This window comes from Pimephales promelas, chromosome 14, assembly GCF_988280905.1.
Source record: "Pimephales promelas chromosome 14, fPimPro1.hap1.1, whole genome shotgun sequence".
Classification (NCBI taxonomy): domain Eukaryota; kingdom Metazoa; phylum Chordata; class Actinopteri; order Cypriniformes; family Leuciscidae; genus Pimephales; species Pimephales promelas.
Window position 1 is genome coordinate 1,451,738 of NC_142782.1, and position 23,812 is coordinate 1,475,549.

Below are 23,812 nucleotides of genomic sequence, written 5' to 3' on the forward strand. Positions count from 1 at the left end.
AGACCTGAGTGCAAAAATGGAGGCTCTAGCCCCTTCCAGAGCTGAGATATCGAAACTCAAAAATTCGGCCCGAAAAAAAAACGACAGTGGTACCCCTTACGTTTTTTTTTTTTCGGGCGAAAAATTAAGTTTCTCCAATCTTCCCAAAACTCTGGATTCTGATAGAGGGCCATGAGACTTAGACCTGAGTGCAAAAAGGAGGCTCTAGCCCCTTCCAGAGCTGAGATATCGAAACTCAAAAATTCGGCCCAAAAAAAAAACGACAGTGGTACCCCTTACGTTTTTTTTTTCGGGCGAAAAATTAAGTTTCTCCAAACTTTCCAAAACTCTGGATTCTGATAGAGGGCCATGAGACTTAGACCTGAGCGCAACAATGGAGGCTCTAGCCCCTTCCAGAGCTGAGATATCGAAACTCAAAAATTCGGCCCGAAAAAAAAACGACAGTGGTACCCCTTACGTTTTTTTTTTCGGGTGAAAAATTAAGTTTCTCCAATCTTCCCAAAACTCTGGATTCTGATAGAGGGCCATGAGACTTAGACCTGAGTGCAAAAATGGAGGCTCTAGCCCCTTCCAGAGCTGAGATATCGAAACTCAAAAATTCGGCCCGAAAAAAAAAAGACAGTGGTACCCCTTACGTTTTTTTTTCGGGCGAAAAATTAAGTTTCTCCAATCTTCCCAAAACTCTGGATTCTGATAGAGGGCCATGAGACTTAGACCTGAGTGCAAAAATGGAGGCTCTAGCCCCTTCCAGGGCTGAGATATCGAAACTCAAAAATTCGGCCCGAAAAAAAACGACAGTGGTACCCCTTACGTTTTTTTTTTCGGGCCAAAAATTAAGTTTCTCCAATCTTCCCAAAACTCCGGATTCTGATAGAGGGCCACGAGACTTAGACATGATTGCAACAATGGAGGCTCTAGCCCCTTCCAGAGCTGAGATATCGAAACTCAAAAATTCGGCCCGAAAAAAAAACGACAGTGGTACCCCTTACGTTTTTTTTTTCGGGTGAAAAATTAAGTTTCTCCAATCTTCCCAAAACTCTGGATTCTGATAGAGGGCCACCAGACTTAGACCTGAGTGCAAAAATGGAGGCTCTAGCCCCTTCCAGAGCTGAGATATCGAAACTCAAAAATTCGGCCCGAAAAAAAAACGACAGTGGTAACCCTTACGGTTTTTTTTTCGGGCGAAAAATTAAGTTTCTCCAATCTTCCCAAAACTCTGGATTCTGATAGAGGGCCACCAGACTTAGACCTGAGTGCAAAAATGGAGGCTCTAGCCCCTTCCAGAGCTGAGATATCGAAACTCAAAAATTCGGCCCGAAAAAAAAACGACAGTGGTACCCCTTACGTTTTTTTTTTTTCGGGCGAAAAATTAAGTTTCTCCAATCTTCCCAAAACTCTGGATTCTGATAGAGGGCCATGAGACTTAGACCTGAGTGCAAAAAGGAGGCTCTAGCCCCTTCCAGAGCTGAGATATCGAAACTCAAAAATTCGGCCCAAAAAAAAAACGACAGTGGTACCCCTTACGTTTTTTTTTTTCGGGCGAAAAATTAAGTTTCTCCAAACTTCCCAAAACTCTGGATTCTGATAGAGGGCCATGAGACTTAGACCTGAGCGCAACAATGGAGGCTCTAGCCCCTTCCAGAGCTGAGATATCGAAACTCAAAAATTCGGCCCGAAAAAAAAACGACAGTGGTACCCCTTACGTTTTTTTTTTCGGGTGAAAAATTAAGTTTCTCCAATCTTCCCAAAACTCTGGATTCTGATAGAGGGCCATGAGACTTAGACCTGAGTGCAAAAATGGAGGCTCTAGCCCCTTCCAGAGCTGAGATATCGAAACTCAAAAATTCGGCCCGAAAAAAAAACGACAGTGGTACCCCTTACGTTTTTTTTTTCGGGCGAAAAATTAAGTTTCTCCAATCTTCCCAAAACTCTGGATTCTGATAGAGGGCCATGAGACTTAGACCTGAGTGCAAAAATGGAGGCTCTAGCCCCTTCCAGGGCTGAGATATCGAAACTCAAAAATTCGGCCCGAAAAAAAACGACAGTGGTACCCCTTACGTTTTTTTTTTTCGGGCCAAAAATTAAGTTTCTCCAATCTTCCCAAAACTCTGGATTCTGATAGAGGGCCACGAGACTTAGACATGATTGCAACAATGGAGGCTCTAGCCCCTTCCAGAGCTGAGATATCGAAACTCAAAAATTCGGCCCGAAAAAAAAACGACAGTGGTACCCCTTACGGTTTTTTTTTCGGGCGAAAAATTAAGTTTCTCCAATCTTTCCAAAACTCTGGATTCTGATAGAGGGCCATGAGACTTAGACCTGAGTGCAAAAAGGAGGCTCTAGCCCCTTCCAGAGCTGAGATATCGAAACTCAAAAATTCGGCCCGAAAAAAAAACGACAGTGGTACCCCTTACGTTTTTTTTTTTTTCGGGCGAAAAATTAAGTTTCTCCAATCTTCCCAAAACTCTGGATTCTGATAGAGGGCCATGAGACTTAGACCTGAGTGCAAAAAGGAGGCTCTAGCCCCTTCCAGAGCTGAGATATCGAAACTCAAAAATTCGGCCCGAAAAAAAAACGACAGTGGTACCCCTTACGTTTTTTTTTTTCGGGTGAAAAATTAATTTTCTCCAATCTTCCCAAAACTCTGAATTCTGATAGAGGGCCATGAGACTTAGACCTGAGCGCAACAATGGAGGCTCTAGCCCCTTCCAGAGCTGAGATATCGAAACTCAAAAATTCGGCCCGAAAAAAAAACGACAGTGGTACCCCTTACGTTTTTTTTTTCGGGCGAAAAATTAAGTTTCTCCAATCTTCCCAAAACTCTGGATTCTGATAGAGGGCCATGAGACTTAGACCTGAGTGCAAAAATGGAGGCTCTAGCCCCTTCCAGAGCTGAGATATCGAAACTCAAAAATTCGGCCCGAAAAAAAAACGACAGTGGTACCCCTTACGTTTTTTTTTTCGGGCGAAAAATTAAGTTTCTCCAATCTTCCCAAAACTCTGGATTCTGATAGAGGGCCATGAGACTTAGACCTGAGTGCAAAAATGGAGGCTCTAGCCCCTTCCAGGGCTGAGATATCGAAACTCAAAAATTCGGCCCGAAAAAAAAACGACAGTGGTACCCCTTACGTTTTTTTTTTTCGGGCCAAAAATTAAGTTTCTCCAATCTTCCCAAAACTCTGGATTCTGATAGAGGGCCATGAGACTTAGACCTGAGTGCAAAAAGGAGGCTCTAGCCCCTTCCAGAGCTGAGATATCGAAACTCAAAAATTCGGCCCAAAAAAAAAAACGACAGTGGTACCCCTTACGGTTTTTTTTTCGGGCGAAAAATTAAGTTTCTCCAATCTTTCCAAAACTCTGGATTCTGATAGAGGGCCACCAGACTTAGACCTGAGTGCAAAAATGGAGGCTCTAGCCCCTTCCAGAGCTGAGATATCGAAACTCAAAAATTCGGCCCGAAAAAAAAACGACAGTGGTACCCCTTACGTTTTTTTTTTTCGGGCGAAAAATTACGTTTCTCCAATCTTCCCAAAACTCTGGATTCTGATAGAGGGCCATGAGACTTAGACCTGAGTGCAAAAAGGAGGCTCTAGCCCCTTCCAGAGCTGAGATATCGAAACTCAAAAATTCGGCCCAAAAAAAAAAACGACAGTGGTACCCCTTACGTTTTTTTTTTTCGGGCGAAAAATTAAGTTTCTCCAAACTTCCCAAAACTCTGAATTCTGATAGAGGGCCATGAGACTTAGACCTGAGCGCAACAATGGAGGCTCTAGCCCCTTCCAGAGCTGAGATATCGAAACTCAAAAATTCGGCCCGAAAAAAAAACGACAGTGGTACCCCTTACGTTTTTTTTTTCGGGCGAAAAATTAAGTTTCTCCAATCTTCCCAAAACTCTGGATTCTGATAGAGGGCCATGAGACTTAGACCTGAGCGCAACAATGGAGGCTCTAGCCCCTTCCAGAGCTGAGATATCAAAACTCAAAAATTCGGCCCGAAAAAAAAACGACAGTGGTACCCCTTACGTTTTTTTTTTCGGGCGAAAAATTAAGTTTCTCCAATCTTCCCAAAACTCTGGATTCTGATAGAGGGCCATGAGACTTAGACCTGAGTGCAAAAAGGAGGCTCTAGCCCCTTCCAGAGCTGAGATATCGAAACTCAAAAATTCGGCCCAAAAAAAAAACGACAGTGGTACCCCTTACGTTTTTTTTTTTCGGGCGAAAAATTAAGTTTCTCCAAACTTCCCAAAACTCTGGATTCTGATAGAGGGCCATGAGACTTAGACCTGAGCGCAACAATGGAGGCTCTAGCCCCTTCCAGAGCTAAGATATCGAAACTCAAAAATTCGGCCCGAAAAAAAAACGACAGTGGTACCCCTTACGTTTTTTTTTTCGGGTGAAAAATTAAGTTTCTCCAATCTTCCCAAAACTCTGGATTCTGATAGAGGGCCATGAGACTTAGACCTGAGCGCAACAATGGAGGCTCTAGCCCCTTCCAGAGCTGAGATATCGAAACTCAAAAATTCGGCCCGAAAAAAAAACGACAGTGGTACCCCTTACGTTTTTTTTTTCGGGTGAAAAATTAAGTTTCTCCAATCTTCCCAAAACTCTGGATTCTGATAGAGGGCCACCAGACTTAGACCTGAGTGCAAAAATGGAGGCTCTAGCCCCTTCCAGAGCTGAGATATCGAAACTCAAAAATTCGGCCCGAAAAAAAAACGACAGTGGTAACCCTTACGTTTTTTTTTTCGGGCGAAAAATTAAGTTTCTCCAATCTTCCCAAAACTCTGGATTCTGATAGAGGGCCACCAGACTTAGACCTGAGTGCAAAAATGGAGGCTCTAGCCCCTTCCAGAGCTGAGATATCGAAACTCAAAAATTCGGCCCGAAAAAAAAACGACAGTGGTACCCCTTACGTTTTTTTTTTTTCGGGCGAAAAATTAAGTTTCTCCAATCTTCCCAAAACTCTGGATTCTGATAGAGGGCCATGAGACTTAGACCTGAGTGCAAAAAGGAGGCTCTAGCCCCTTCCAGAGCTGAGATATCGAAACTCAAAAATTCGGCCCAAAAAAAAAACGACAGTGGTACCCCTTACGTTTTTTTTTTTCGGGCGAAAAATTAAGTTTCTCCAAACTTCCCAAAACTCTGGATTCTGATAGAGGGCCATGAGACTTAGACCTGAGCGCAACAATGGAGGCTCTAGCCCCTTCCAGAGCTGAGATATCGAAACTCAAAAATTCGGCCCGAAAAAAAAACGACAGTGGTACCCCTTACGTTTTTTTTTTCGGGTGAAAAATTAAGTTTCTCCAATCTTCCCAAAACTCTGGATTCTGATAGAGGGCCATGAGACTTAGACCTGAGTGCAAAAATGGAGGCTCTAGCCCCTTCCAGAGCTGAGATATCGAAACTCAAAAATTCGGCCCGAAAAAAAAACGACAGTGGTACCCCTTACGTTTTTTTTTTCGGGCGAAAAATTAAGTTTCTCCAATCTTCCCAAAACTCTGGATTCTGATAGAGGGCCATGAGACTTAGACCTGAGTGCAAAAATGGAGGCTCTAGCCCCTTCCAGGGCTGAGATATCGAAACTCAAAAATTCGGCCCGAAAAAAAACGACAGTGGTACCCCTTACGTTTTTTTTTTTCGGGCCAAAAATTAAGTTTCTCCAATCTTCCCAAAACTCCGGATTCTGATAGAGGGCCACGAGACTTAGACATGATTGCAACAATGGAGGCTCTAGCCCCTTCCAGAGCTGAGATATCGAAACTCAAAAATTCGGCCCGAAAAAAAAACGACAGTGGTACCCCTTACGGTTTTTTTTTCGGGCGAAAAATTAAGTTTCTCCAATCTTTCCAAAACTCTGGATTCTGATAGAGGGCCACCAGACTTAGACCTGAGTGCAAAAATGGAGGCTCTAGCCCCTTCCAGAGCTGAGATATCGAAACTCAAAAATTCGGCCCGAAAAAAAAACGACAGTGGTACCCCTTACGTTTTTTTTTTTTTCGGGCGAAAAATTAAGTTTCTCCAATCTTCCCAAAACTCTGGATTCTGATAGAGGGCCATGAGACTTAGACCTGAGTGCAAAAAGGAGGCTCTAGCCCCTTCCAGAGCTGAGATATCGAAACTCAAAAATTCGGCCCGAAAAAAAAACGACAGTGGTACCCCTTACGTTTTTTTTTTTCGGGTGAAAAATTAATTTTCTCCAATCTTCCCAAAACTCTGAATTCTGATAGAGGGCCATGAGACTTAGACCTGAGCGCAACAATGGAGGCTCTAGCCCCTTCCAGAGCTGAGATATCGAAACTCAAAAATTCGGCCCGAAAAAAAAACGACAGTGGTACCCCTTACGTTTTTTTTTTCGGGCGAAAAATTAAGTTTCTCCAATCTTCCCAAAACTCTGGATTCTGATAGAGGGCCATGAGACTTAGACCTGAGCGCAACAATGGAGGCTCTAGCCCCTTCCAGAGCTGAGATATCGAAACTCAAAAATTCGGCCCGAAAAAAAAACGACAGTGGTACCCCTTACGGGTTTTTTTTCGGGCGAAAAATTAAGTTTCTCCAATCTTCCCAAAACTCTGGATTCTGATAGAGGGCCATGAGACTTAGACCTGAGTGCAAAAATGGAGGCTCTAGCCCCTTCCAAAGCTGAGATATCGAAACTCAAAAATTCGGCCCGAAAAAAAAACGACAGTGGTACCCCTTACGTTTTTTTTTTCGGGCGAAAAATTAAGTTTCTCCAATCTTCCTAAAACTCTGGATTCTGATAGAGGGCCATGAGACTTAGACCTGAGTACAAAAATGGAGGCTCTAGCCCCTTCCAGAGCTGAGATATCGAAACTCAAAAATTCGGCCCGAAAAAAAAACGACAGTGGTACCCCTTACGTTTTTTTTTTTTCGGGAGAAAAATTAAGTTTCTCCAATCTTCCCAAAACTCTGGATTCTGATAGAGGGCCATGAGACTTAGACCTGAGTGCAAAAATGTAGGCTCTAGCCCCTTCCAGAGCTGAGATATCGAAACTCAAAAATTCGGCCCGAAAAAAAAACGACAGTGGTGCCCCTTACGTTTTTTTTTTTTCGGGCGAAAAATTAAGTTTCTCCAATCTTCCCAAAACTCTGGATTCTGATAGAGGGCCATGAGACTTAGACCTGAGTGCAAAAATGGAGGCTCTAGCCCCTTCCAGGGCTGAGATATCGAAACTCAAAAATTCGGCCCGAAAAAAAACGACAGTGGTACCCCTTACGTTTTTTTTTTCGGGCCAAAAATTAAGTTTCTCCAATCTTCCCAAAACTCTGGATTCTGATAGAGGGCCACGAGACTTAGACATGATTGCAACAATGGAGGCTCTAGCCCCTTCCAGAGCTGAGATATCAAAACTCAAAAATTCGGCCCGAAAAAAAAACGACAGTGGTACCCCTTACGGTTTTTTTTTCGGGCGAAAAATTAAGTTTCTCCAATCTTTCCAAAACTCTGGATTCTGATAGAGGGCCACCAGACTTAGACCTGAGTGCAAAAATGGAGGCTCTAGCCCCTTCCAGAGCTGAGATATCGAAACTCAAAAATTCGGCCCGAAAAAAAAACGACAGTGGTACCCCTTACGTTTTTTTTTTTCGGGCGAAAAATTAAGTTTCTCCAATCTTCCCAAAACTCTGGATTCTGATAGAGGGCCATGAGACTTAGACCTGAGTGCAAAAATGGAGGCTCTAGCCCCTTCCAGAGCTGAGATATATCGAAACTCAAAATTTCGACCAGAAAAAAAAACGACAGTGGTACCCCTTTCGTTTTTTTTTATGGGTGCGAAAAAAAGTTTCTCCAATCTTCTTGAAACTCTGGATTCTGATAGAGGGCCATGAGACTTACACCTGAGTGCAAAATGGAGGCTCTAGACCCTTCCAGAGCTGAGATATTGAGATCCCACGTAGCATTTATTCCCTTATAAATATCTCAGCTCTAGAAGGGTCTAGAGCCTCCATTTTGGCACTCAGGTATAAGTCCCATGGCCCTCTATCAGAATCCAGAGTTTCAAGAAGATTGGATAAACTTTTTTTTCGCACCAAAAAAAAATGAAAGGGGTTACACTGTCGTTTTTTCCGGGGGGTCGAAATTTTGAGTTTCGATATCTCAGCTCTGGAAGGGGCTAGAGCCTCCATTTTTGCACTCAGGTCTAAGTCTCGTGGCCCTCTATCAGAATCCAGAGTTTCAAGAAGATTGGATAAACTTTTTTTTCGCACCAAAAAAAAATGAAAGGGGTTACACTGTCGTTTTTTCCGGGGGGTCGAAATTTTGAGTTTCTCTGATCTTTTTGAAACTCTGGATTCTGATAGAGGTCCATGGGACTTACACCTGAGTGCAAAGATGGAGGCTCTAGCCCCTTCCAGAGCTGAGATATTGATATATTTATAAGGGCATAAATGCTACGTGGGATCTCAATATCTCAGCTCTGGAAGGGTCTAGAGCCTCCATTTTGGCACACAGGTCTAAGTCTCATGGCCCTCTATCAGTATCCAGAGTTTCAAGAAGATCAGAGAAACTCAAAATTTCGCCGCTGTTTTATGGTGTTAGATCTATCCTAGTACCCTTGTTATAAATCATTCACCTTCTACCTTATTTTGTTTATTCTCAGGTAAAGTAAAGAAGGTTGAATTCTACAATAGATAATAAGTACACAAATTCATACTTACACCCCAGTAGAAAGACCCCACCGTGGCTAAGTTCTTTACCGCAAGCAGTGACTCCTGGCAGGCAAAGTTTTTTTTTTATCTATTATTTGTATTTTTATAGTATAAAGTTTTCCAAAGTTTTTCATTCAAACAGGTTAACAAAATTAGTTCAATAAATGAAGTTCACAATGGAGAGTCTGGTCCAGTTTCTAGAGTCTAACCTCATACATTTCAATGTACTTTTTACAATACATTTACATGTCGCACCTCTTTCAAGTCATATGAACAATCTGTCCAATCCTAGACCTGGATCCATATTTAACTCTTTCAGTCCCTTCAACAATCTCGGCGTTCTTTAGCTTGATCTTCCTTCTCCTCACACGGTTTCTCAGCATCCTTCGCCTTTTAGTCTGTAACACAACATTAAGGTAATACATTTTTTCTTTTACTACCTACATGCATAATACTGGTTCCATTCCATTAATAAAGCATTCTTGTTACAATATGTATCTGTGTCTTTCTTATAAAACCAATAAACATTTGTTACAATATGTTTGTGTCTTTCTTATAAAACCAATAAACATATGTTACAATATGTTTCTGTGTATTTATTATAAACAGTTTACGTATAAAAACTGTATAACAGAAGACTATCTATAAAGTCTTTTACATGTGGTTTCATATAAAAGCTGTTTTACATAAAAGACTGTTCTGTAAAGTCTTTACATGCAGTTTACATATAGTTATTATAAAATAAATTGCATCATTCCACACAACAACGCCAAAAAAACAAACAAACATGAGAGTGGTACCCCTTACGTTTTTATTTTTCGGGTGAAAAATTAAGTATCCCCAATCTTCTCAAAACTCTGGATTCTGATAGAGGGCCATGAGACTTTGACCTGAGTGCAACAATGGAGTCTCTAGACCCTTCCAGAGCTGAGATATCGAACTCAAAATTTCGACCAGAAAAAAAACGACAGTGTTACTACCCCTTACAGTTTTTTTTTTTGGGCGAAAAATTAAGTTTCCCCAATCTTCTCAAAACTCTGGATTCTGATAGAGGGCCATGAGACTTAGACCTGAGTGCAACAATGGAGGCTCTAGACCCTTCCAGAGCTGAGATATCGAAACTCAAAATTTCGACAAGAAAAAAAACGACAGTGTTACCCCTTACGGTTTTTTTTTTTTTCGGGCGAAAAATTAAGTATCCCCAATCTTCTCAAAACTCTGGATTCTGATAGCGGGCCATGAGACTTAGACCTGAGTGCAACAATGGAGGCTCTAGACCCTTCCAGAGCTGAGATATCGAAACTCAAAATTTCGACCAGAAAAAAAAAACGACAGTGGTACCCCTTACGTTTTTTTTGGGGGGGCAAAAAATTAAGTATCCCCAATCTTCTCAAAACTCTGGATTCTGATAGAGGGCCACGAGACTTAGACCTGAGTGCAACAATGGAGGCTCTAGCAATGCAGGCTCTAGACAATGGAGTCTCTAGACCGTTCCAGAGCTGAGATATCGAAACTCAAAATCTCGACCAGAAAAAAAACGACAGTGTTACCCCTTACAGTTTTTTTTTTGGGCGAAAAATTAAGTTTCCCCAATCTTCTCAAAACTCTGGATTCTGATAGAGGGCCATGAGACTTAGACCTGAGTGCAACAATGGAGGCTCTAGACCCTTCCAGAGCTGAGATATCGAAACTCAAAATCTCGACCAGAAAAAAAACGACAGTGTTACCCCTTACAGTTTTTTTTTGGGCGAAAAATTAAGTTTCTCCAATCTTCTCAAAACTCTGGATTCTGATAGAGGGCCATGAGACTTAGACCTGAGTGCAACAATGCAGGCTCTAGACCCTCCCAGAGCTGAGATATCGAAACTCAAAATTTCTACCAGAAAAAAAAACGACAGTATTACCCCTTACGTTTTTTTTTTTTTTTTTGGCGAAAAATTAAGTTTCCCCAATCTTCTCAAAACTCTGGATTCTGATAGAGGGCCATGAGACTAAGACCTGAGTGCAACAATGGAGGCTCTAGACCCTTCCAGAGCTGAGATATCGAAACTCAAAATTTCAACCAGAAAAAAAAACGACAGTGTTACCCCTTACGTTTTTTTTTTTTTGGGCGAAAAATTAAGTATCCCCAATCTTCTCAAAACTCTGGATTCTGATAGAGGGCCATGAGACTTAGACCTGAGTGCAACAATGCAGGCTTTAGACCCTCCCAGAGCTGAGATATCGAAACTCAAAATTTCGACCAGAAAAAAAACGACAGTGTTACCCCTTACGTTTTTTTTTTTTTTTTTTTTTGGCGAAAAATTAAGTTTCCCCAATCTTCTCAAAACTCTGGATTCTGATAGAGGGCCATGAGACTTAGACCTGAGTGCAAAAATGGAGGCTCTAGACTATTCCAGAGCTGAGATATTGAGATATTTTAATGGCATAAATGGTACGTGGGATCTCAATATCTCAGTTCTGGAAGGGTCTAGAGCCTCCATTTTTGCACTGAGGTCTAAGTCTCATGGCCCTCTATCAGAATCCAGAGTTTCAAGAAGTTCAGAGGAATTCAAAATTTCGACCCCCCAAAAAAAACGACAGTGGTACCCCTTTCGTTTTTTTTTTTTGGGCGAAAAATTAAGTTTCTACAATCTTCTCAAAACTTTGGATTCTGATAGAGGGCCACGAGACTTAAACCTGAGTGCAAAATGGAGGCTCTAGACCCTCCCAGAGCTGAGATATCGAAACTCAAAAATTCGACCCGAAAAAAAACCGACAGTGGTACCCCTTTCGTTTTTTTTCGGGCGAAAAATTAAGGTTCTCCAATCTTCTCAAAACTCTGGATTCTGAAAGAGGGCCATGAGACTTAGACCTGAGTGCAAAAATGGAGGCTCTAGACCCTTACAGAGCTGAGATATAGAAACTCAAAAATTCGACCCGAAAAAAAACGACAGTGGTACCCCTTTTGTTATGTTTTTTGGGTGAAAAATTTATTTTCTCCAATCTTCTCAAAACTTTGGATTCTGATAGAGGGCCATGAGACTTAGACCTGAGTGCAAAAATGGAGGCTCTAGACCCTTACAGAGCTGAGATATAGAAACTCAAAAATTCGATCCGAAAAAAAACGACAGTGGTACCCCTTTTGTTATGTTTTTTGGGTGAAAAATTTATTTTCTCCAATCTTCTCAAAACTTTGGATTCTGATAGAGGGCCATGAGACTTAGATCTGAGTGCAAAAATGGAGGCTCTAGACCCTTACAGAGCTGAGATATCGAAACTCAAAAATTCGACCCGAAAAAAAAAAACGACAGTGGTACCCCTTACGTTTTTTTTTTGGGCGAAAAATTAATTTTCTCCAATCTTCTCAAAACTCTGGATTCTCATAGAGGGCCATGAGACTTAGACCTGAGTGCAAAAATGAAGGCTCTAGACCCTTCCAGAGCTGAGATATCGAAACTCAAAAATTCGACCCGAAAATAAACGACAGTGGTACCCCTTTCGGGTTTTTTTTGGGCGAAAAATTACGTTTCACCAATCTTCTCAAAACTTTGGATTCTGATAGAGGGCCATGAGACTTAGACCTGAGTGCAAAAATGGAGTCTCTAGACTCTCCCAGAGCTGAGATATTGAGATATTTATAATGGCATAAATGCTATGTGGGATCTCAATATCTCAGCTCTGGAAGGGTCCAGAGACTCCATTTTTGCACTGAGGTCTAAGTCTCATGGCCCTCTATCAGAATCCAGAGTTTCAAGAAGATCAGAGGAATTAAAAATTTCGACCCCCCCCCAAAAAAACGACAGTGGTACCCCTTTCGTTTTGTTTTTTTTTGGTGAGAAAATTTTTTATATTTTATACCCTACTAATGTGACCAACAGTGTTATTCTTATAACAATATTTTTTTTATTAAGAAACCCCAAAATCGTCATCTCTTGATTATGTTGTTAATTTCTTTATTTTATACCCAAAAAGTTTCTCCTTTAAGTTTACCTTTTTCTTCATGAATGTACCTCGTTTCATCCCTCAGACTTATAACAACAACATTTTTTTATGTATTATGAAGAGCTATAATGAAGATATTTAGCCTTTTTTATTGTTCTTTTGTTCCTGTGTATAAATATAATTTTATGTCATATTATGATGTACACAAACCAATGATCTTTATATTTTCTGTTTTGTCATTATGATTGTTACATACAACTATAGTATCTTTCCATGATCTTGCATGTAATAAGTTTAAATTATATGAGCAACAGGTGCACTAACACTTCATAACATCAGTAACTCGACAACACAACCTACAACAGTTTTCCTATGCATTTGTAATGTCTGCACAAAGGAGACGGGCAGCTACTCGAAGATCTCTTTTGGAGAAAACTGTTGATTTTATACTCGAAAAATGCATCACTCCTTAAAAACTAATATTACCTTAGAATGAATTGCATTGTTATCCCACCCCAAAACTTAAACAAAATAATAATATTAAATGCTGACCAACACTTAATTATCTAACTTTTTTATGTACTAAAAATATAATTTAATAAAACAAACAAAATGTGATTTGTTTTGTCATATGACAGTTATGCATGAATTCATTTATATTGCTAAATGCAGTGAAACATCTCAATTGTCAGTCAATCGATGAATTAACGGATACATTAATTAAATTTTACAGTATATAATGACAATAGCTGTTTCGTAGTGACGTAGAGAGGTCATTGGCATATTGACCGCGCCCAGTTACTGCGCGCGCAGACGGAAGTGTAAACTTGAAGTCTACACATTCAAATACTCCAGCTGAATAGCGTCATGTCGAGAAGATGCTGTGTTCTACAATGCAAAGATAGTTCAGCCACTTGTTTCCATTGTCCAGGGACGAGCATGTGAAGAATCAGTGGTCAGAGTTCATTTTTGCAATGATACCACAACAGTATAGCCCGAACCTTGTGTTTTGTTCTCATCATTTTAATGACGAATCATTCAAAAACAAATGAATTCAAATGACGATTCGCAAGCCGGTTGTTCCCGAAGGAGGACTCAGTATCCAGTGTATATGGATCAGGTTCGTCCTCCTCCGAATCACAATTTGTAAGTAATATTAATAATGTTTGCTGTTATGTTTTCTGTAGCATGCACAATATAGTTATATTGTGTTGTGTGTGTTGTGTATACTCCGTGCAGCATCTAAGCAGGGTAAAGTTAGTTTTGTTTTTGATATTCACCAGATATTCACTGAAAAATGGCAATTACCTCCTAAACGACTAAGCCAAAAGTTATTTAAACCCCATTGCCGCTAAAAAGTCAAGGCTAACAACGTTTCACAAACTTAATTTTCCGTATTTTCGCACTATATAATAAACATTGCCCCTCAAAAGCCACCACAATGTGAGTTTCGCGGGGAAAGCTCGCTCTTGACGGAGACGCGAGTAAGGGACCGTGTGGAAAGTGCACTTTTTCTGACTCGTTTCTTCATACACTGTATACAATTTTCAACACTTGACAAGCCATAATCCATTATGGGCGATCCATTTCCGACAATCTCTACCTACGGTTTACCAATAACAACTGCCTGGGTCATTTGACCAATCGCTGCAGATTCGCGTCACTCAAAGGAGGTGTTTGGGAAAATGAATCGTTGAACGAATCATTTGGGAGTCGTTGAGCAAATCAGGTAAAAATAAATGCATATTATAAGACAAATAAAGTGTTTTTTTTATCCCTGCATGCACGTTAAACTGTTTTTGGAAATGAAAGGGTTATTGGGATGATGACACTACATATACAATAAAAGAGTGTGCACAGCATCAGGGATAAAAGTTAAAAAGAAGTGGGCCCAGTACGGAGCCCTGAGGTACTCAACTAATAATAGGAGCTGATGATGAGATAGAAATGTACAATAAAAACGGCCTAGTGCCAAACAAACACAACAGTCTTACTGGCCAACCTAAACTTCGTAACAGCCTCTCCCTGACGAAGGACCTTGTGTGAAAGACACTATCATTCTGATGTTTGATTTTTTTAATAAATCATCAAACTGAACACTAAAGATTCAGTGAAAAGAACATGCGGTATTTCAAAACCTAAATATCACTTTATGTTCACCCAAAAAAATATATTCCCACTTTGTTTCAAACCTGAATACACAAATGAGAAGATCACTGTGAAGTTCAAACAATTTGTGCCTTGTTTTCCAAGTAACACGATATCTTCATGAGAGGATCAAACTTAAACGTGTGATCCTTATAAAGGAGATTTGACGTCACATAGGAAAAAGGAGACATTCAGTCAATAATGACTTACATTTTTGTGAAATTTAATTTGAAAGATTTGGACTATAGTTCAGTGATCCAACCAGGAGGTATTGCTGTGAAGCTTTACCATTGTAATTGCTTCATATACAGTATGTGAGTACAATTCTTGACTCAAATGGTGACCATGTCCGGTTCTGTGGCTTTGACCAGGTGGACTTTGGCTGGTTAGTTGGTTGGGGTCTTCAACGGTTGAAGAGACACTGTCCACTCCGTGCATAGATTCAGAGGAAAACACTTGGGTCGGTAATGTCAACACATTTGGATCTTGCCGGGAATTTCCCAAGACAAGGTTTGCAAACTAAATGAGATCCAAATGCATAAGCGTAAAGCAATCGGTCCACATAAGCCAACAGACACTCCCGTTTAAAGGCACAATTACCCCATTGATTATTTTTTTCTACATGATTTAGCTTTGTTGGGCTCATTCCGAGTTCTTTACTATACTACTGAGACGTAGAACATTTCGTCGGTGAGGTCCTCCTCACGTTTGCTGCTCGTGTCCGTCTCCTCATCGCTGTAGTCACGAACATTGCTCTGACACAAGCCCATCTCTTCTGGCTCCGGCCCGTGGCCTAGCGTGACGCTCAGTAAGTTGCTAGCAGCACTTTCCATCTCATCGATTGTCATTTCACAAGCATCGGCAATCTCGTGTTTCGTCACCGTCACAAACTTAGGATCCTTCGCATATTTGCCCAATCCCCCCGATATCATCACCTGCAACAAAAGGGTATCGAGTCAGCGCGTCAAGTTATGGTAAGAGTTTGTCACTTGTCACTACATACAAAGCCCAAGGTCTACACAGGATCATGAAATGAAAAATAAGAAAACTAATCACAATCAGCAAAACAAGCAACAGACAAAATAATGGACATTCAGTCTATAAAGTCCATTTAAAATTCAACAATGGAGGCAAGTTTTACTTGCAGTCCAGTCTAGAGCGGTATAGTGTAAAAATGATACAGTGTGTCAATGTTTTACACACTTATATATGATGTATAGCCCAATATTACTGTATTTGCTCCTATATGTCCTAAAAGGGTGATTTCTATCATAAGAAGCACAATTTCAACCACCGTTTTCAAGCTAGAATTTTACTGTTAATGTTAAATATGAATATTTTTCTTACACAAATGTTTTGCTTCGCTTCAGAAGGCCTTTATGAAGGTGTGTGGAGGACTTTTATCATGGAGTGATGCACTTTTATGATGGACAGATGCACTTTTATGATGGATAGATGCACTTTTATGATGCATAGATGCACTTTTATGATGGATAGATGCACTTTTATCATGGATAGATGAACTTTTATGATGGATAGATGAACTTTTATCATGAATAGATGCACTTTTATGATAGATAGATTAACTTGTATGATGGATAGATGAACTTTTATCATGGATAGATGCACTTTTATGATGGATAGATGCACTTTTATGATGGATAGACGCACTTTTATGATGGATAGACGCACTTTTATCATGGACAGATGCACTTTTATGATGGATAGATGAACTTTTATGATGGATAGATGAACTTTTATCATGGATAGACGCACTTTTATGATGGATAGGTGCACTTTTATGATGGACAGATGCACTTTTATGATGGATAGATGCAGTTTTATGATGGACAGGTGCACTTTTATGATGGACAGGTGCACTTTTATCATGGATAGATGAACTTTTATGATGGACAGATGCACTTTTATGATGGATAAATGCACTTTTATCATGGATAGACGCACTTTTATGATGGACAGATGCACTTTTATGATGGACAGATGCACTTTTATGATGGACAGGTGCACTTTTATGATGGATAGATGAACTTTTATGATGGATAGATGCACTTTTATCATGGATAGACGCACTTTTATGATGGACAGATGCACTTTTATGATGGACAGATGCACTTTTATGATGGACAGATGCACTTTTATGATGGATAGGTGCACTTTTATGATGGATAGATGCACTTTTATGATGGACAGATGCACTTTTATGATGGATAGATGCAGTTTTATGATGGACAGGTGCACTTTTATCATGGATAGATGAACTTTTATGATGGACAGATGCACTTTTATGATGGATAAATGCACTTTTATCATGGATAGACGCACTTTTATCGATTGATTGATTAATATGTTTGATTTTTGAATATAACTCCGATTGTATTCGTCTGAAAGAAGAAAGTCATTTACACCTAGTAAATGACTTTCTTGAGGGTGATTAAATCATGGGCTAAAACTTCTCCTTTAAGACAAACAGGACCAACCCCCCCGTGTAATGTGGTCTCTCACCGCTTCCACCAGGCTGTGAGCGCTGCTGCGCTGCTGCAGGTGATGGCCACTCAACCGAGGGGGGACCTTCAGGAGGGAGGGGGTGGGGGGACGCGTGGACCAATCAGAGCCGTGCTGGGAATTCCAGAAGCCCCTGTGAACCAATCCGGGAGTGCTGCTGGCACTGGGCGTGGCCTGAGGCAGGGGCGTGTAGGGAGGGGGCGTGGCCGGGGGCGTGACCCACGAGCGGATGGAGCGGGTCGGAGAGAGTCGCGCTCGACTCGATTCTTGTCCGATCGCCGTCTTCACCTGTGGAACCGCGAGGATAAAGATCAAATAAATAAATAAATAATTAAGAAGCTGTGAGATGTTGGGTGACCAACACTTGAGAGCAAACTTCCAATATCAACACTGTTTGGGTTTACACACAAACACATCAATTGCACACATCTGTTATGAAAATAAAGTATGGGTAACACTTTACAATAAGGTTAATGTATTAACTAACATGAACTTACCATGAGCAATACATTTGTTGCTGTATTTGTTAATATTTGTTAATGTTAGTTAATACAATTACAGCTGTTCATTGTTTGTTCATGTAAGTTCACAGTGCATTAACTAAAGCTAACAAATACAACTTTTGATTTTATAGTGTATTAGTAAATGTTGAAATTAACATTAATCAAAGATTTATAATTGCTGTAGAAGTGCAGTTCATTATTAGTTCATGTTAACTAATGAACCTTATTGTAAAGTGTTACCAAAGTATGTAAATGTTTAAATTCATAGATGTGAGTTTTGTTTGTATTTCAGTGAGAAAAAAAAACAAACATGATATGACATACTATATGATATGCTATGCTATGATATATGATATGATTTTTGAGAGCAGTAATGTCATGTCTGGTTATGCGACGATCACCTGATGCTGTGGCGGTAGACCTGTGGGATGCAGGGGAATCTCATCTTGACTGTCCTGTTTGCGCAGACACTCGAAATTGAAAGCGGTCTTGTGAGAGGCTGTATGAAAGAATTCACAAACATCAATATTTGTGTATTTATTACTGAATGAATGTTCAATAAAATAAGAAAGATTGCAGCTGTTGCGAGAAGTCTTTGCCCTGAACATTGTTCAAAAAATTCCTGTAGTATGTTTACCGTTACATCTTAACACAACTATAAGGCCACACTGAGTATTCTTGCATACTTGTGGTTTCAGTTGATCCTACATTTTAGTAAAAATTAAATTTTAATACAATATAAGGTATTGGTGAATCATGATTTGTTCATGAAAACATTTGTACACATGCTTCTTAAATTAGACACATTGTGACAGTATTTTTGAACTGGGATTACTGGCAATTACTGTATTTTTTGTGTACATGAAAAAGCTTAAAAGTTTCTTATAATTATCAATTTCTCCGTTAAGTGTGTTCTTAAGGTGCTGCTTGCATGGCGGTCAAAAATGTACAATTTTTCTGGGTTTTTTTCAGTGAAATTAAAGGGGCTATATGTAGTTTTCAGCGGCCTCTAGCGGTGATGTTTCAGATTGCAACCAATATGTTTACCAGCGAGTTCTTTAAGTTTTTTTGCTTTTTTAATCATTATGTGGAGGCAGTGTCGTCACTGTTGAGTCAGTGTCAGTAGACGAGAGAGCGCACATGCAGGTTTTTAGAAGATTATATGGAATTTATTTATATTTCTGAAATAGTTATCCATTTTATTACATGTTAACCACTTTTTGAGCTTAGACCTGAAAATGAAATTTACCATTTAAACTGTCATAAATCTTGAATACTTTGGAGCAACAGACTGAAGTTTGGTCTCTAAAAATATTATTTTACATTTTTATATGACATGTATAAACCTAAACAAGCTGTGTTCCAAATATGAAGCTAATATCTCAAAGTAGCTTTCAGGAATATTTTGTTTGGGCAGGAAATTAGTTTCCCATTCATTTTTGACCACAAGAAAAAGCATTTTGAAAGCGACACTATTAAAAGAGTGTTATTCATTTTCTTCTATTATCTCACATTGTCGTTTTGATGACCTCTGAGACTGCTGGGATATGAGCTGCTCATCATCGTCACACACACATTCACACACATCCAGTTGTCGAACCGCAGCACAGTCACTCAAAGTGTCCTGGAAGTCTTTGTATGACCTGGCAAGAGAATCAAAGAGAAAACAAAGACAATTTGCTATTATTGATGCACACATTCTGAGGAGTTTTTAAGCCATACCTGTCTCTAGCCAGCATGAAGTCCTCCTCGTGAAGATCGTCTCCGCTGTAATACTCTGTGACTGAGTTTCTGTCTTCATCGCTGATGTCAGCATGACTGGGGTTTTGCACGTGGATAGTGGGATACCCAACAGCACTAGAGCAAGGCCTGCGAGACACCGGACCATCCAATCATTAGTGAAACACACCATATACAGTAGTGGGACCAACACATTTTCCAACTCCCCTAGAGTTAAACAATCGAGTTTTACCATTTTCGAATCCATTCATCCTTGTTTCCGCCGACAGAATGGAAAATAAAAAAGGTAATTGCGACTTTTTATATCACAATTCTGACTTTATTTCTCAGATAATATAAAGTAAGAATTGCAATATAAAGTCAGAATTATGAGATATAAAGTCAGACTTATGAGATATAAAGTCAGAATTATGAGATATAAAGTCAGAATTGCGAGGATTCTGAAGAGAATTCTAACTTTATATCTCGCAATTCTGACTTTAAATCATGCAATTCTGACTTTATATCTCGCAATTCTGACTTTATATCTCGCAATTCTGACTTTATATCTCATAATTCTGACTTTCTAACTCATAATTCTGACTTTATATCTCGCAATTCTGGTTTTATATCTCACAATTCTGACTTTATATCTCGCAATTCTGACTTTATATCTCACAATTCTGGCTTTATAACTCACAATTCTGACTTTATATCTCGCAATTCTGGCTTTATAACTCATAATTCTGACTTTATAACTCATAATTCTGACTTTATATCTCGCAATTCTGGCTTTATATCTCACAATTCTGACTTTATATCTCGCAATTCTGACTTTATATCTCATAATTCTGACTTTATAACTCATAATTCTGACTTTATAACTCATAATTCTGACTTTATATCTCGCAATTCTGGCTTTATATCTCACAATTCTGACTTTATATCTCGCAATTCTGACTTTATATCTCGCAATTCTGACTTTATAACTCATAATTCTGACTTTATAACTCATAATTCTGACTTTATAACTCATAATTCTGACTTTATAACTCATAATTCTGACTTTATATCTCACAATTCTGGCTTTATAACTCATAATTCTGACTTTATAACTCATAATTCTGACTTTATATCTCACAATTCTGACTTTATATCTCGCAATTCTGACTTTATAACTCATAATTCTGACTTTATATCTCGCAATTCTGGCTTTATATCTCACAATTCTGACTTTATATCTCGCAATTCTGGCTTTATATCTCACAATTCTGACTTTATATCTCGCAATTCTGACTTTATAACTCATAATTCTGACTTTATAACACACTTCTGACTTTATATCTCGCAATTCTGACTTTATATCTCATAATTCTGACTTTATATCTCGCAATTCTGGCTTTATATCTCACAATTCTGACTTTATATCTCTCAATTATGACTTTATATCTCGCAATTCTGACTTTATATCTCGCAATTCTGACTTTATATCACACAATTCAGACTTTATATCTCGCAATTCTGACTTTATATCTCGCAATTCTGACTTTTTATCCTGCAATTCTGACTTTATATCATGCAATTCTGACTTTATAATTCGCAATTCTGACTATATCTCGCAATTCTGACTTTGTTTCTCGCAATTCTGACTTTATATATCACAATTCTGACTTTATATCTCACAATTCTGACTTTATATCACAATTCTGACTTTATAATTCGCAATTCTGACTTTATATCACACAATTCTGACTTTATATCTCGCAATTCTGACTTTGTTTCTCGCAATTCTGACTTTATAATTCGCAATTCTGACTTTATAATTCGCAATTCTGACTTTATATCTCGCAATTCTGACTTTATAATTCGCAATTCTGACTTTACATCTCGCAATTCTGACTTTATATCACGCAATTCTGACTTTATATCTCGCAATTCTGACTTTGTTTCTCGCAATTCTGACTTCATAATTCGCAATTCTGACTTTATATATCACAATTCTGACTTTATAATTCGCAATTCTGACTTTATATCACACAATTCTGACTTTATATCTCGCAATTCTGACTTTGTTTCTCGCAATTCTGACTTTATAATTCACAATTCTGACTTTATAATTCGCAATTCTGACTTTACATCTCGCAATTCTGACTTTATATCTCGCAATTCTGACTTTATATCTCGCAATTCTGACTTTATAATTCACAATTCTGACTTTATAACACAATTTTGACTTTATAATTCACAATTCTGACTTTAAATCATGCAATTCTGACTTTATATCACAATTCTGAATTTATATCACAATTCTGTCGATATAATTTGCAATTCTGACTTTAAATCACGCAATTCTGACTTTATAACACGCAATTGTGAGATAAAAAGGCGCAATTATTGTTATTTTTTATTCAGTGGCGGAAACAAGCTTCTACAGATTAGACCGTTAGCATCTCTCTCAAAAAACAATGATCAAAGAGTTAAAATATTTTCTCCTATTCAAAACTTGCCTCTTCTGTAGTTACATCGTGAAGAAAGACAGACAGAAAATAAAAAAGTTGTGATTTTTTTTAGGACAATATGGCTAGGAACTACACTCTCATTCCTGCGTAATAATCAAGGAACTGTGTGAGCGGGCAATATTTAACTCTAGAATAAAGTTATTGTTGTAGTTTCCATTCCATTGCAAAGATCATTAGTTATTAACTTAGGATTTGCTTACAGGACACCGTTTTAACTAAAAAAAGAAATATTTTAATGTGTTCCTACCGTTCATTTGACGACAACTGATTTGGGTAAGCCCAAAGTTTGTTTGTTTTTGTTTTCCTGTGGTCATGTGACCTCTCACCTCTTGGAGTGAGTCCTGAGCTGTGTTTCTCCATCACCCCTGAGGTTGAGGTATGAGCTGAGAGAGGACACCAGGCCCCTGGAGGGCCGACTGTGCCAGCCGTTGGTGAAGACGGGGCCCGCCGGCACGCTGGCACTGTTGATATTAGAGTTGGATGATCTGGTGTCTGGCTGGCAGTAAAGAGGGAGCGGGAGCTGCAAAGGACGCTGGGTAACGCTGGTGCTGTACTGATCTCCACTCGCATGATTGACCAGACTCCCAATCACGGCTCCATTCCTCTGCGGATACACACAACAGATTCAGGATGTTTCAGTTTCAGTTATTTAGTGAGGTCTTGGGCATCTTACCCCATATGTACACATATTTTGATGCTTTTATGTTGTTTTTGAAAAAGGTATATATTTGATCAGTTCACACATTCATTCCTTGGGATCAAACCCGAGACGTTTGGTTTGTGAGCACAATGCTCTACTAGTTAACAGAGCTGTATAATTTTGGTTAAATTGAGAATCATCTTTTCTTTTTTTACAGAAATCACAATTCTAATCAGACAACTAAACAAAACAACATGTCATTTACTAGAGGTTCTGACAAAATGCTAATTTAAAATTTTAAATCATTTTGAATTAATTATTTTAACCCTTGTGCATCCTTGTGGACATGTTTGTCCTTTTCAGTTTTGTTTTTTTGATCACTTTGCCTGTGTTAAAGCTAACTGCAAAAAACTTGGCACAGAAGTGTATTTTTATTGGAATTTTACTATTTCACCTTCATTTTCTTAAAAAAACTATTTTTTTCATTAGGTACAAAAAATACTCCCTCTCAGCACCTCATGGACAAAAATGTCCCCATTGAAACCCATTAAAACTGCCATTTTTAATCCCCGGTTCAGTTAACTATAAAATTATGCAATCTTTGTTAAGAGGCTTTCATTCTGATGGCAAGGCTTCAAAATTTCATTTTTTACTATTTTTTATCAGATGGTGTCATTTTTTTTAAGTTTGGCCTATAAAACAAATATCGCTTTTTTCCTGTTTTCTGGTTCGGCATATTATAGAGCCAACTGGATAAATTATGCAACAATATTTGTGTGGGTGTGTTGGTATGGATGTCAGAGTGTGGTTAGTATGTGTGTTATAAAAAAATATGTGTGTGTATGCGCATGTGTGTGTTTGTAATACTGAGAGAGAAAAACTGCAAATAACAAATCCAGTCACTGTGAGCTCCAGTGGGGTTTTGCTGGCACCCAATGGGGAAAATATGTTACTACACCCAAACAAACTGTTACCAAAGCTCATTTTTTGAGATATCATCCTCAAATTTGGAACACAACCTATTTAGATGTATGGCTTTGATTTTATTGTAGTTTTGCGTTCAACCTGATTTAAAAAATATATATTTTATATAAAATATTATTTTATAAATAATTTTCATAAACTTATACCTATATAACTTTTTTTTTATTTACTTATTATTATTATTTTACT

The 23,812-nt window shown here is 38.9% G+C and overlaps 2 protein-coding genes across 9 annotated transcripts in view; one reads left to right on the top strand and one right to left on the bottom strand.

The window, feature by feature from the left end:
* The window catches only part of tmcc1a (transmembrane and coiled-coil domain family 1a), a 169,257-nt gene that overhangs the window by 139,341 nt on the left and 6,104 nt on the right, over positions 1–23,812 (top strand). The window lies entirely within an intron of this gene.
* Positions 14,654–23,812, bottom strand: part of cacna1db (calcium voltage-gated channel subunit alpha1 Db) — a 78,280-nt gene continuing 69,121 nt past the window's right edge. For all 8 annotated transcript variants that reach the window (XM_089119242.1, XM_089119243.1, XM_089119245.1 and 5 more), the window contains 6 exons: positions 22,326–22,603; positions 19,484–19,630; positions 19,274–19,404; positions 18,163–18,260; positions 17,259–17,546; positions 14,654–15,670 (listed from right to left, as the gene is read on the bottom strand). In XM_089119242.1, the coding sequence (XP_088975368.1) occupies positions 15,395–15,670; positions 17,259–17,546; positions 18,163–18,260; positions 19,274–19,404; positions 19,484–19,630; positions 22,326–22,603 (1,218 nt within the window). In that variant the 3' untranslated portion in view covers positions 14,654–15,394. The remainder of the gene's footprint in view (positions 15,671–17,258; positions 17,547–18,162; positions 18,261–19,273; positions 19,405–19,483; positions 19,631–22,325; positions 22,604–23,812) is intronic.